General features: G+C 37.4%; 1 protein-coding gene across 2 annotated transcripts in view; it reads right to left on the bottom strand.

The window, feature by feature from the left end:
- Nucleotides 1–14,241, bottom strand: part of LOC149081125 (myosin light chain 1-like) — a 40,705-nt gene that overhangs the window by 20,375 nt on the left and 6,089 nt on the right. The window contains exons 3-6 of one of the 2 annotated variants that reach the window (XM_089237917.1): nt 13,056–13,196; nt 8,431–8,598; nt 8,217–8,303; nt 5,150–5,462 (exon numbers count right to left, since the gene is read on the bottom strand). In XM_089237917.1, the coding sequence (XP_089094043.1) occupies nt 5,416–5,462; nt 8,217–8,303; nt 8,431–8,598; nt 13,056–13,196 (443 nt within the window). In that variant the 3' untranslated portion in view covers nt 5,150–5,415. Of the gene's footprint in view, nt 1–5,149; nt 5,463–8,216; nt 8,304–8,430; nt 8,599–13,055; nt 13,197–14,241 lie in introns of those variants that run through there. The other variant, XM_089237916.1, reaches the window with a different exon arrangement.

Below are 14,241 nucleotides of genomic sequence, written 5' to 3'. Positions count from 1 at the left end.
CATAGGTCACCAAATGAAAAGTACAGTTCCTAGATCTGTCCATGTTAATCTGAATTAGACGCAAGGGCGCCTCCCCTTCTAATAGGTTTACGTCAATTTGAGCACTCATCTCTTCTTGGTCTAGTGTATCAAGCTGCGACCCCGTACAAGTAAATGGCTTGTACATTCTTTGCCGGCTGTTCTATGATCTGTTCTCAGTTGTGAACCGTGGGCCAAGTTCATCAGAGAGCAGTCTATGCACCTATTTTTTGCTTTGTTTATTTCTCTCGATGACTGGGTATGTGTTCTTCCAAATCTTGAATAACAGCATGACGTCTTTCTTGCATTATCGCGTCTGTCTTCGCCATCATCACACCTAGCCGTCCCCAGTATGTGATTCCTGTTGATATCTATACTTCCCTTGCATGTGGGATAATCCCCCCTTGCTATTTCCTTGGGAACAGTCCATTTCGCATGTGTATGACGACTCTGTGATGACCATCTTCCTCTCTCTGAGAGTTCGTAGCCTGATCTAATCCCAGCTCTTCCGTCACTATGCCTCTGGAAGCGATTGTCTTGCACTGCTGGTATGTTACACCACCATTGTTTATTTGATCCATTGAAGGATGGCACTTCTCTGTTGTTTCTTCTACCGCCAAATGGTCTTTTTGCCTGAACCCTGACATGCTTGTAGTTTTTCCCTCCATCATATTGATGCTGACGTTCACTTTTCTGCTTGTAATCGTCTTGCCAATCAATGTTCGTCCGTGTTGGCTGTAGTGACCATTTATCTGCGATGTGGTTGTCTACCGCTCCTATCCTCCGATTTTTCTCTATTCGAGAGTACCATACATCCTTTCGAGTGATGTTTGTAGATTCATTTATGGAATTTTGTGGTCTGTTAGAACCACTCATCACTTTATAACCATATCTCTTCTTTTTTAAGGGCTTATCACCTACCACCTGTGACCACGATTGCTGAGTACCTTGCAGTTCTTGGTCATTACGATTGTAATTTGCCTTGTCATTTTCTACCTTATGTTTTAGCCTTATCGAGGTGTCACTGGACTTTGTTAACGGAGGCCACGTGTCGAGAGTTGTAAAATCCGTCAGCTTTATTGAGATATAACCATTGTCTTTTTTACTACTGCTGTCTTCCGATGTTGATGGATGCCGTTTATTTTTTCTGCATACCTTCTTCCAGTTTTCACCTTCCAGGTTACTATGAGCTGACTGCAAAACGTCTTGTTGCTTTTGCTGATCTTCGTTCCAACTGTCCTCCTCATAGAATGATAGATTTGAAATTTGTGATGATCTTATTGCAGAAATGTTTAAATTAGCATGGCCATCCGGCAATATCACAGAGTGTGCGTTTTCATCCTCACATAGGTTATAACTAGTGATTTCAGAGGACTGTCCATCTTTAGGGTTGTCCATATTGTTTTTATTCTGAAGATTATTCTCAGTTAACGTTTGTCCATCGACTTCGCATGCTTGCCCCATCGTGGAACGTTCATACCAATCCAGCCGCTCATTTTCATCATTTCCGGTTGTGAGGGTGCACTTGTGATTTCCAAGTTGAGTAGCTGTTTTCTGTAGGTTTGGCGACCGATCTTCCACTCGAGATTCTACTTCAGCTGCAACGTCACTTCCTTCGTCAGTGGGTAGATCAGAAAAGTCTAATAGAGATTTACGACCCGATGAAACTATTGGGTTGAAACATATCTTCCGATTCTTTTTGCTCATGTTGACATTTACCGAATTTTGTCTATCCACTGGAGCCTGGAATTTCTTCCTAGATGTCTGAACCTTTGCTATATCCGTTTTTTCCGTTTGTGATCCCCTGTTGACGTAGGTTCTCTTTGTTTCGTTCCGCACCTCTGTTACCTCTCGGTCGGTTGTAGTTTGTGTATCCACTGTAGAAGTTGTAATTAGCGAAGCTTCTCGTGAGCTGTGCTTGTGGCAGTCTATAGATGACAGTCCTTCATCACATTTTGTCAAGCCTTTACCAATCAACGCTTGGCAAGAAGGTAGTTGTGTAACAGCTAATGGCTTCGCTATTTCTTCAAGAAGCAGCTGGAGTTGTTGTAGAACTATTTCTTGTTCATCAAGAGGAACTCTGTAGCGATTCCTCCCTCGTACACTCTTGTGTGTCACGCTAATTAACGCCCATAAGTCTCTTATGTCATCGATTGTTCTTGTTAGAAGACCTTGTAGTTTCTTTCTTTCACTCATCGGGATTCGACTACGTGATTTGGCGTTACCGTTTTTCTTCGTATCTGTCAGTATTGTCCATATAGTCTTAGCAGCCTCATACGCGTAGGGTCCACCTTGTTGTTCACTACCTGTTTCCCCTTGTTCTGCGCCTGACACAGAAGATGGTTGCTTCATTACTTCATTCCCTGCTTCAGTACCATCTAAAATCAGATATCCCTTTGATCTTGAATCTGTAGATCTTAATACGGAAAGGAATTCCTCTTTCTCTGCACTGGGCTGGGCTAAATCCATGGTTCGGAGAAAGTTCCTCTTCAGTATGGTCTTGTACAGTGACGCTGAATTTTTGATGTCCTTCTTTGAAAGCGATGTCTGTTGGGGGGAAAAATTTAATTGAGATTGCAGTGATAAATCCAGAGCCTCCATCAAGATCGCTCTAGCCCTGAACCCATCATCTCTTTTTTCGTTCGTTGAGTCAACATTCCTTTTTAGTTGACCATCACTCAGCACACGACGCAACCGGCTGAATTTCATTGCAGAGTTGCGTTATCACTCCGGCTTTACCAAGGATTGCTCTGTTTCTTAAACAATTGTCTCTTCATACAAAAGATAAGATTTTAAAATAATATTATTAAATCTGGAATCAAATCGAAATCACAAAATTTATCTATTCTCCCGAAAATTACAATCGGTGGACCAGACAGCATGCTAGAGTTGCTTGGTGCGAGAATCGTGATTATCAACATACGGTCACCGCCATCTTGCCACGCATTCGAACGATTCAGCTGCTGGGCGAAGTCTTCTTAACTTCGGTTCTACTCGCCCGATTTAGACGAAATAAAGACTGGGGCAATCTTTATGACATACTGGACCCTCGGTGATATCAATAAAATTAAAACAACTCTATATTCGCATAGAAAGAACGCATTGAATCAGAGCGACTCCGGTCAGAGATGTTTACCGATACATGCCTTTGTATCGGATCTTAATGCGTGTTACAAGGAAAGGGTGATTGTGTCTCTGGTGTCCAGAGGAGACAACTATTTTTCTTTAGAAAGGTTCGTATCAACGTAAAACGAACTAAAATTTCCTTCCCAATCATGACTCTGACAACATAAATACGTTAGGGTCACACATGGAATGTGTTATGTCACATTCCATTATTTATACAAGGTATACAGGAAACTGGATACAATATAGGGATGATTATTTTTGGAAAGAAAATGATTCCCTTTCTTTTATGGGATGTCGAATCACAGTCCCCTCGCAATCCAGGCGAGTACGCTAAAGCAATACGCAGTTGTGATTTTCTTCCTCGGGGCGCATGTATGTTGAACAAGAAAGTTCGCTACAGGGCTATATAATAACAGTACGAACATGATGCCCGCGGGTTTCCCATTCTGCAAGTCAGTGCCATTAATGATCGGCTATAAACGTGAATTTCAAGTTTTTTTAACCAATCTGTAACTGCGCCAATTTGCAAAATCGGAAACCCGCGTGCACTATGTTCGTACCTTAAGTGCTGTTTCATGACACGCCGGAGTCGGTACCAGCTGACGTCATCGCTCTGATAGAACCGATTTATAGGTATTGGCTACTCTAGTATTTCAAGTTCGCTTTAGTCAAAAAGTATTAAAGCAGCGACGCCACGCACCTGATCCAAGATCATGCCGACTGATTCAAGGCGGCAAGAGCAACTTCAAAGGGGTGAGACAGCCCTCACTATATAGCCCTGGTTTGGTCGCTCTGCCGGCGAGGGAGGACTGAGGCATGACGATTACCGAGGAAAAAAATCACAAATACGCATTGGTTTAGCGTACTCGCCTGGAGGTGAGGAAAATATACGTTCAAGGGCGTCTTGTTGGTCGATTAAAAGAGCATGGAGGGCAAGCCGAATATATAAACTGTCCACGTGTCCGTTGACAACTTTTCTGGCTCTGTGAGTATAAATGCGACTCCAGGCGCCACAATCGCTAGTTTCGATATCGTATACGAAATTCCCATGTGGAGACATAAAAATATGAGAAAAATGATTCTTTTTGAAAAAACAAAAAGTTCTAAAATCCACCGATAATGATATGATGCGTTGAAGACATAAATAGATAGAAAAATTAGTTACAGTGACAAAACTGAACTGAAACACCACCTTTTTGTTCAAAATTTCGAAGTACCCATCACTCTTTGACATGTCGGAAGGAACGTTCACCGCAGCCTGTGTCAAATTATTTTTCAAGGTTGCCAATTTCGGGACATCACCTTGTGCACTTCAAATATCGAAAATAGCGAAAATTCGAATGGGGTTTAGAACCGGAGAGCGAGGCAGCCATTCCATTTGCGCCATTCCAGTTGTCTAAAGGCGAGTCTACATAGGCTCATTCATTTTGACTTTTATTCACCTTACATTTGATTTCCTTCTTTTTTCGTCCTCCTTCCCAAGCACAACCCGGCTCCGACCGTAACACTCCACAGCCTTCGCTATACTTAATCAAAGAGACACAACGCAAGCTTCTTTGATGAATCCATCGTCGGCAGGTCCTCCCACGTTTGACGTTCGTCTAGTGTGCGTTGCTTGGCTCGCAATGGAATATTTCGTGGCAGCCGTACACATGGAGGAAAAAGGACAAAGCATAGCGCGCATGTAGACGTACCTTAATGACTGAGTAGTGTCAGTTTAATTGCGGCCATCTTGTTAATGGCCGTGATTAAATCGTTATTTAATCACGGTGTCTTCTTATGAATCTGAATTATGTGATTCATAAAAACAACATAATTTGATTTTTTTCGCACTCGCTGCAATGTCATTCACTTGTATTTTGTGTTGCACTTGCACATTCAGATACAAATACATTCCGATTCTTTATTAAAAGAAAGACACCACAAGATGCGGAAGAAAATTGCTTTTCTCTTCCGTTATCCCCGATGATAAATAAATAAAATAATATTTTGAGGTCATTAGTTCTTTTTCCTGAAGAGATCATGTATCTTTTATTTTTATTATCAAAAGAGAATCTTCACCTGTACATTTATTCATTGTCAAGAAAATTGTCGCTTCCAGGAGGTTTGTGTATACATGTATATAATGGAATGGTAGGGAAAAAAATATGTCAAGGTAAGGTACAAAAGTTCTAGGAAAAGTGTTATAAGATCCATTTTGAGAGATAGAGATAGATAGAGAGGCTTTTTTTTCTATGAGAGAAATGATAGTAGATTGTTGCAGAATCATCATTTAGTTTCGGGATGAGGTCCTGCCAGGACAGCCTTGAGGAAATCTGGAAAAATTTGAAACAGTCTTCATGAAAGAATCCGGGAAATGAGATGAGTGGTTAGTTAGGATTGAAACAAGCTGGCAGAAAAAAAATGGAAGCTGTTGATCAACACATAACACGTAACGCTTGCTCAACGAAACAGCACCAAAGCTACCCTAAAAACCTAGTTGAGCTTAACTAAGTGATTAATACGTATAAAAGCATCTAATACGTATAAAAGCATTTAATACGTATAAAAGCATCTAATACGTATAAAAGCATCTAATACGTATAAAAGCATCTAATACGTATAAAAGCATCTAATACGTATAAAAGCATCTAATACGTATAAAAGCATCTAATGATTAGGTTAAGCCATGCATCACATCACCGAAAAAAATACCGCACAGTCTATCATTTTCAAACAGTTAACAATCCGGTCTATCCAAGAGGCAGTTTAGTACAATTTTAATTCCGAAGTGTTGGCTGTGCCGGAATATTAATTATTGTGCATCCATTTATGTATGTTTTCAGATGCTACCTGAAAAGACGAAGTCATAAAGCCCCCTGAAAGATGAAATTGGCAATCAGCGAGAGCAATTTAAATGTTTTTAGGCAAAGGTGCTCAATCTTTAAGAGAGTGCCGGCCACTTGAGTGATCTGGAAAAGCGCCGCAGGTCACTTAAGTGATCTGGAAATGTGCTGTGGCTAACTTAACCCTTGAATGCGTTGTTTTACATATGACAAAGGGTCCTTTAGACGTTTATTACTGCAGCCAGTTTGAAGATTCAGAATCGATTTTGTACATATAAGCTGAGGTAATTTTATTTTCACTTTATATCTTGAATTTGCTGGTAGATGTCTCGATTAACGGCAACAATTCTTTGTTTGTTGCAGAGCATGTGTGTCTGTGATTTCGCTAATTTGTTAAAATGCTTTGTTTGCATTTCTTTTTTTTTTTTACCTTGAAGTTTGCAATCTGACTTTTTTTGTTGCCATATTTAGAATCGCAAAGAAGGTAGTTTTTTTGTAAAATGTAATATTACTTCAAACATATTTACTTCATGGGTGATTTTTGAGGCTCTTTTAGGCCCTGTATGAGTGGAGAGGTGGTCCTAGTGAAATTGGGGATATATTTTTTTATTGATTTTTCAGGATTTCTATACGTGTCATTAACTATGAAAAAATGTTCAGTTCGATAAAAAAAGAGCATTTAAGGGTTAAGTGATCTGGGGATGTGCCGCAAATCACTTAAGTGATGTGTAAATGTGTCGCATAGTTCATTCTTATTAAATTAGGTTTGAGGTCAACAGCAGATAACTCCGAGGCCACATTTGGCCCATGGGTTTTAAGATTTGTCACTCGATGTGACGAGATTTTTTTAAAAGGGGAGATACCGGCTCGTGCATTTACGCAGCCACAAAACACCAATTTCATCCGACTAACACGGTGTTCATGGTGAAGTAACTTATAAGATTTATTCCTTAGTATAAAATTTAGTATGAGATTCATTCCTTTTCACCGTGAAAAATACCTGAGATTATTTACCATGATACATTTAAGATTATGCCATCCGATAATCGTCCCCTATTCATTTCCGATACAAAAATAATTATACGAAAGAAAATTTTCTAATTTCTTTATCCATTGCACACAAAGTTCGAAAAAAAAAGCAGCGAGAACGAAGAAAATAGACGTGTTAACGTTTCCAGACTAAAAAGCAAAATTGGATATTTAAGCTAATTTATTTTTGCAAGATGGAGAAGGGATGCTAATTTATAAAATGTGTATGGGAGACGAGTGGAAGCAAAGCTTAAGCAGCAACAACGATTCATACACAAGCTGAAGCGTAAAAAAAAAGCAGCAAAGAAAGCACATCTAAGAAGCGAATCTAAAGCAAAATGAAATCTAAGCAGCTCGCGGCGAAAAAAAAATTAAAAGCTACAGAAATCGTAAAAAAAGATGTGCTCTAATGAAGCATACGATAAACAAAGCATAAGATTAAATTGAATCTTCTCTCAAGCAGTTTCAAAGCACAACACAAAACACTAAAACATATAATAAACGTATTTTTTTTTTATAAACTACCTGTTATAAATTACACAGTATAATTTTTCAAGTATTACAAAAGATATATTAATTTTTTTTTGCCTATTGAAAAGACCACTTTTAACGGTTCAAGAAAGCATGAAAAAAGTTCTCTGGTTCTTTCGCGTCTCGAGACAAGATTTTATTATCTAATAAAATTTTATTTTACTTCTAATACATTATTTTATTTGTGCAATATATATAATAATTAATATATTAATTATTAATGTAATAATTAATTAATTAATATAGTAGTATTAATTATGTTATCATATTATTTTTCGCAAACCGAATTCTTAATTTAAACTATCAATAAATTTATGGGGCACCCGGTACAAACTACCAGATACCAGAAAAATTGTATCCTATCAGAAATTTTTCTTCGAACTTAAGATAAGACTTCATTAAACTTCTTTATTTGATTTTCTGTTTCCGAATGTGACAAAAAGTAATTGTTAGGGTACGAACATAGTGCACGTTGGTTCCCGATTCTGCGAGTCGGCGCCATTGTAAATTAGTTAGAAACCCGAATTTCCAGTTGGTTAAAACCAATTATCAACGACGCCAACTTGCATAATCGGAAACCAACGTGCACTATATTCGTATCCTAACACCGTAAGAAATTAAACTTTGAATAATTTTTTTCCGTGACCTCTGTATTCGAATAAAGAAGTTATCTTTCTAACTTACTTTCGTACTTGATGTAACCGTCTTCATCTTCGGGAGGGCAGCAAGCTGTGAAAATTTCGTCGACTTCAGGATCCTTCAGCTTCTCACCTGTAAGATGTATACCAAAGCATAAACTTCGAGTCTGTTCATTCATGAATGAGACAAGTTTCAATGCACTCTTCATACACAGTAGAGCCGTCAGAATCTACTTCAGAATTCAATAAGTGAAGCTCACCCAATGACAGCAGTACGTGGGCGAGCTCAGCAGCCATCATGGTACCGTTCTCGTTCTTGTCGTACACTTTAAGACCTTCGAGAAGATCTTCAATTTGGCCGATGTCTTTGGATTTCTTGGCTTCGCTGTAGATAGGCAGGAATTCTTCGAAGTCGAGCGTCTTTTCTCCTACGGACGAAATCAATACTTTATAATACAGTGCGAATGTCACGACGAATCTCCCGCCATCCCCTACCTCTTAAAATTGGTTCTTCTATTAGCTTCGTTGACTCATTATAAGTCAGGGGTGCCCAGCCTTTTCAATTAGCGGGAACTAGAACATATAAGGGGACTATATGACCCATATTTTAAGGGACATTCCAGTAATTTTGGCCATCCTGACTTTTCTATAAAATGTCCAGTTTTTCAATGAATTTCATTCGAATTTCTATTTTTTACTGAAATCAAGAATGGAAATTATGAATTTTATGATGATAACCATCACTCTAATTATCAAAAATAATTATAGTCAGATATATATGCAGAGTGATAAGGGTACAGGGTAATTACACACGTGATTCCTTGTGAAAAACTAATATGGAAAAGTGTTTTCCGTTTTTTGATCGGACAATTATTAAGGGAGTGATAAGGTTTTGAAATTTTGTGACGTGTCATTTTTCTAACGGTCAGTTATGTGCCAAACTCCAAACGAAAATACATTTCTCCACCAGCAGCGGGCTGTCACTTCTTGAAAATTTACTGAGATATTCAATCCCCTTAGAAGCCAAGTTCTGCCTTTTATCTTCACGACTGGCGTTTTTTCTCTCCATGTTGTGTGATATTATAACCTTATTATTACGTATTAAGGGCCGTTCAAGTATTACGTCATCATCGATGGGGAGGGGGGTTTCCGATTTGATGACTTTTGATGGCAAGATAGAAGGTGGGGGGGGGGGGGTTTGGATAATGCTTACGTCATCAACCATCCTTTATGAAAAATGGCTAAAAATTTGCTTACGTAATACTTGAACGGCCCCTTACTTACGTATTAGCTTCATTCCCTATGTTGGCAAATTTATCACCAGATTTGTAAAGTGTTAGCTGAATGAGATATGTTTGAAAATTTTTTGAACACTTTTTTTGCTAAATGTGACAATTTGTTTACCTTCAATATCAAGTCAAATCAAGTTCAAGTTCAATATCAAGTTAAAGGTGCATACAGTGCGTACGTGTTTACTGCGTGATCGTTAATTTACGTTGTCGTTTTAATCAGATTATATGTTGATAAATAAAACAGATTACATGTTGATGTCTAGTTATTAATATAAATGTGATAATGTGTTGAATAAAATAGGAAAGAGTAAATAAAAAATTGAAAGCAAAATTTCCACGCAAAAATTCGTGGCTGCAGACTATATTGAAATATTGATATTACGCATTATCTCAAAAACTAAAGCCAATTTGGCAAAACCAACACCAGTTTTGAAATCAGCAGCCCCAATACACCCTAAAACCATCAAATTTCCTTTGGGAACATGAAAATGTTTTTTTCCCCTTTCTTCTGGCATAAAATTTTAATCTACCCACAAACGTTTAGTTTCATGGTAATTATTAGAGCCAGTGCATCATTAAGAAAAATAATTGTGAAGAATAACTCCATCCCTCTCAAAAAAATGTTAAGGGCAGTTTGGTAAAAGAAAGAGATTTCTTTCTTTCAAACCGAACCAAATTTTGATCTATGATCGTCATGGCCAATTCACTACCGAGTGAGTTGTGCCGGAAGTGTGAGTGACGTGCACCTAATATGAGGTGCATGTCACAATATTCTTGTATGCTTGAATACCATCAAATTAGAAAAATTATAGCAAAATATATACACTGTATATACATATACAGACGCAGTACTTTCTGGAGAATAAAACAAAATGTGACTAACGCTTATCTATAACCTCTGTGAAGCTGGCGTTGTGAGATGCAAAGAACATATGCTGGTTAATAAAAAAAAATTCTCTTTCCTGAAAAGTGCGAGGGAAAAAAACAGGTTTTTTATCAGTTATAATAAGTTATATGAGTTATATAAGTTATAATAAGGGAAAAAAAACATGACATTTATTTTACTCTTCTATCTATTCCTTTTTCGCATTCGTGTCTGCTCGAACTTTAGGGGTCTTTTTTCTTATTTTTTTATAATACCGTGATCCTCACGTATTGCCTACGGAAAAGGGAAAAAAACCTGTTTTTTTCCCTTTTCCGTTTTCTGAATTTCTGTGTGCGGGTGAATACATTTTTAGCATTTTCGAAAATACAAAGTAATACGTTATGGTGAATTTGGATTTGGAGGATTTTGAAAAGACGTCATTAATTTTTAAAGCATTATAACTCATAAATTATAGGTCAGATCAAAGAACGGAAAACACTTTTTCATATCAGTTTTTCAAAGGAATCGCATGTGCAATTATTGGGCGGTTGATAGTTATCACCCTTCATAGCAAATACAGTATAACAGAAATTTGTTCCCCTCTGTAACAGTGAAAAAACTGAAGCAAAAAACTGAAAGCACTTCCGTATTAGTTTCTCATAAGGAATCACATGTATAATTATTGGGCGGTCGATAATTACTACCACCCTGTATGTATGTATATATATATATATTTTCATTTCTCACATATATGCCGCCTGGCAGGCGAGTGGTTAGCCTCTTACTGTGCAGGTCTGGGTTCGAATCCCGGTTCGGGCAGGGATACGGTCCCTTGGCAATACGTGAGGATCACGGTATTATAAAAAAATAAGAAAAAAGACCCCTAAAGTTCGAGCAGACACGAATGCGAAAAAGGAATAGATAGAAGAGTAAAATAAATGTCATGTTTTTGATGGGCAGGCCATAACATTAAAATATCAAGAGTTTTCAAAATAACTTTCAACTTTAGCCAATAAATTGCGTTACGGTCGCTGTATATCGCAATTTGAAGGACACTGCTCCAGTAAGAATCCTCATACACTGGAACAACCTTAACATTTCATTCGTGAGGCGTGTTTGTGTCCATCTCAATCGATAAATTTTAGATGGAAAGTGATTTCAAACTTCTCTTGCGTCATTTCATCTCTGTGCAAGGTCAAGGCTCTTAAAAAGGAGGGTGGATTCATCGTCCATTTTTGAGCAAAGCACAGATCTATCCCTTCAAGAGATGTCACGGAAATCGTTGAAAAAAAGCAAGATAGCGAACAGCGATTGGTTCTAGCAATAATACTGACGTCACGCGATAATAATGACATTCGTAGATGTCGAGCAAGTCTAGTATTTGAATGAGCTCCATGCAAGGTGTGTGGCCATTTTGATTCATTCTTGTGTAACTTTTCTCTTGGTTACAAAGGACAGTTTTGCTATTCGAAGTTGCATAATAACTTCAGTTCACCGAGCTTATATTACTAAAGGGCGTCAGCGGTCTCAGCCTTGGCAGTGCTGAGAACGGTGTCGCCAACATCATTCGTCGGAAGATCACGTGACTCGGTGAATATCGGCGCAATCTCCGTTATTTTCTAATGGCATAAATAGGCGTTTACAACAAAAACGAAAGAAATAATTTCAGCATCGATGAGACAATTCCAAAATCAATGAAAGAGATAATTCCAGCATTAATATTGAAAGATAATTCCACATTGAATAAAGTGATAATTCCAAAATTAATGAAAGCGATAATTCTAGAATTAATGAAAGATAATTCCAAAATCAATGGAAGTGATGATTTCAGTATAAATTAAAGACATAATTTCAGTAATAATGAAAGATAATTCCAGCATTAAGGAAAGAGATAATTCCAAAATTAATGAAAAAAAAAATTTCCAGAATTAAGGAAAGAGATAATCTCAGCATTGATGAAAGTGATGATTCCAAAATTAATGAAAGAGATGATTCCAGAATTAATGAAAGAAAATATCAGAATTAATGAAAGAAAATATCAGAATTAATGAAAGAAAATATCAGAATTAATGAAAGAAAATATCAGAATTAATGAAAGAAAATATCAGAATTAATGAAAGAAAATATCAGAATTAATGAAGAAAATGATTTCAGTACTAATGAAATAAATAATTTAATCTTTTTTCATCTTTAGATGAGTTCTCTATCCTTTTTTTTAATCTTTAAAACGCAATACTTAGAGACCGAACTGTACATTTCTATGGGCAAATTGCTAGGCACGAACTTTGTTTTCACCGAGTCACGTGATTTCCTTGCATTTTATGTCGTTGCTGTCGTAGCGGCTCGTTGCTCCATCCAGTAATATAAGCTCGATGCTTCAGTGCCAGCTATCGGCTGAAGTTGTAAGAAATTTTGAAAATCCTTATACAGTCGATCCCACTTATAACGATTTCCCGCTTAGTACGACTTTATTATTATTATTATTTAGCGCCCTGAACGAACTAACGTAACTAAAACACATCGAGATTTCACGTTGGAAGCGTTTTCCCCTTTACAACGTTTTCCAATGATGTTTTTTTGGAAAACGTTATAAGCGGGATCCACTGCTTGCCCATTAAGCATTTATTTTATTCTTTTATTTATCGCTGTCTCACAGTTATGTCATTCTAAAGGTTTTTATCTACATGCGGCGAATAGTGCCACGAATCCTTTTTTTTTAAATGCTCACCGAGCTTTTTGGTGGCTCCGGCCTTTTCGACAGCGTCCTCCGTGATGGGGATGTCCATAGCACGCAGCAGCGATCCCAAGTAGAATGCATCGATCTTGCCTCCACCGGTTGTGTCGTAAACCTCGAAGCTTGCCCGGCAATCTGATATATATGAGACAATTTTAAATCCAATCAATTTTCATAAATTACAGGAAAGAGAAATTATCAAATTCCTAGCGCAAGCTCAACCACTGATAATTATTTTATATATTAGTTTTACACTTACACGCACAGACAAATTTTTCATATTATGCACCTCGTAAAAATTCCTCTGAAGAATTTCTAACGATATTTCTTGATATATGCTGGAAAGTGTGTTCTGGGTGAGTGTGACCCTCCTAACGTGTTTATGTTGTAAGAGTTATGTGTGTTTCGTGTTTTACTGGTGCTGACATCTGTATTCTTGAAGTAATGCCGACTGTAATTTGTTTCGACTAGAAATTAAAACATTGATGACAAAGCAAATGCACATCTTGCTTCAAAATATGGAAGCCAGATGGTAGCATCAACAACAACACGAAGCAAGCACAACTCTGACAACATCAATACATTAGGACCACGCATACATTCACATAAAACGCGTTCCTGCACTTACCGATTCGTTAGAAATTTCACTGAGGAATATGTACGAGGTGCATGTACGGTTGAGTAGTAATGGTAGAAAAGAGTACTGAATTTTGTGGTTTAAACGGAATGGAACAATTTCCCAAACTGAAAAAGCCATACGAATATCCTGAGGTTAACAAATCGCGCAATAGTTATTTGGTGATTTTGAATTATAATATTTAAAAAAAAGTAATTACTGAAGTATAAGAATCGAATTAGAAGAGTTTTTTAAGAGTCGACAAACATTCACTAGGGAAGAGAGAAAAGTTATTCGAAAATTTTAATTATTTTTAAAATTCAATTAAAAAAGAAGTGATATTTGAAAATATTTAATTTTTTGAGATTATTAAGTGAGAAAATATCTGCCTACCCTTGAGGATATATTTACTTGTTAACCCATTTGCATTCATACGAGAGAAATATTCCGCAAATTTTTCTCGTTCCTCATCACCATAATCTGCGATAAAGGTTTATTGTCTCTCATCACTGGAAGCGGAATCTATCCGCTCTCGGCAGTGGTCCAAACGCGGAACAATCTGCC

This window comes from Pholcus phalangioides, unplaced genomic scaffold (genome assembly GCF_987345545.1).
Source record: "Pholcus phalangioides strain wild (caught in Gottingen) unplaced genomic scaffold, Ppha-v1.0 ptg000010l_1, whole genome shotgun sequence".
Taxonomy (NCBI): Eukaryota; Metazoa; Arthropoda; class Arachnida; order Araneae; family Pholcidae; genus Pholcus; species Pholcus phalangioides.
This window is presented reverse-complemented; position numbering and strand designations above follow the sequence as displayed.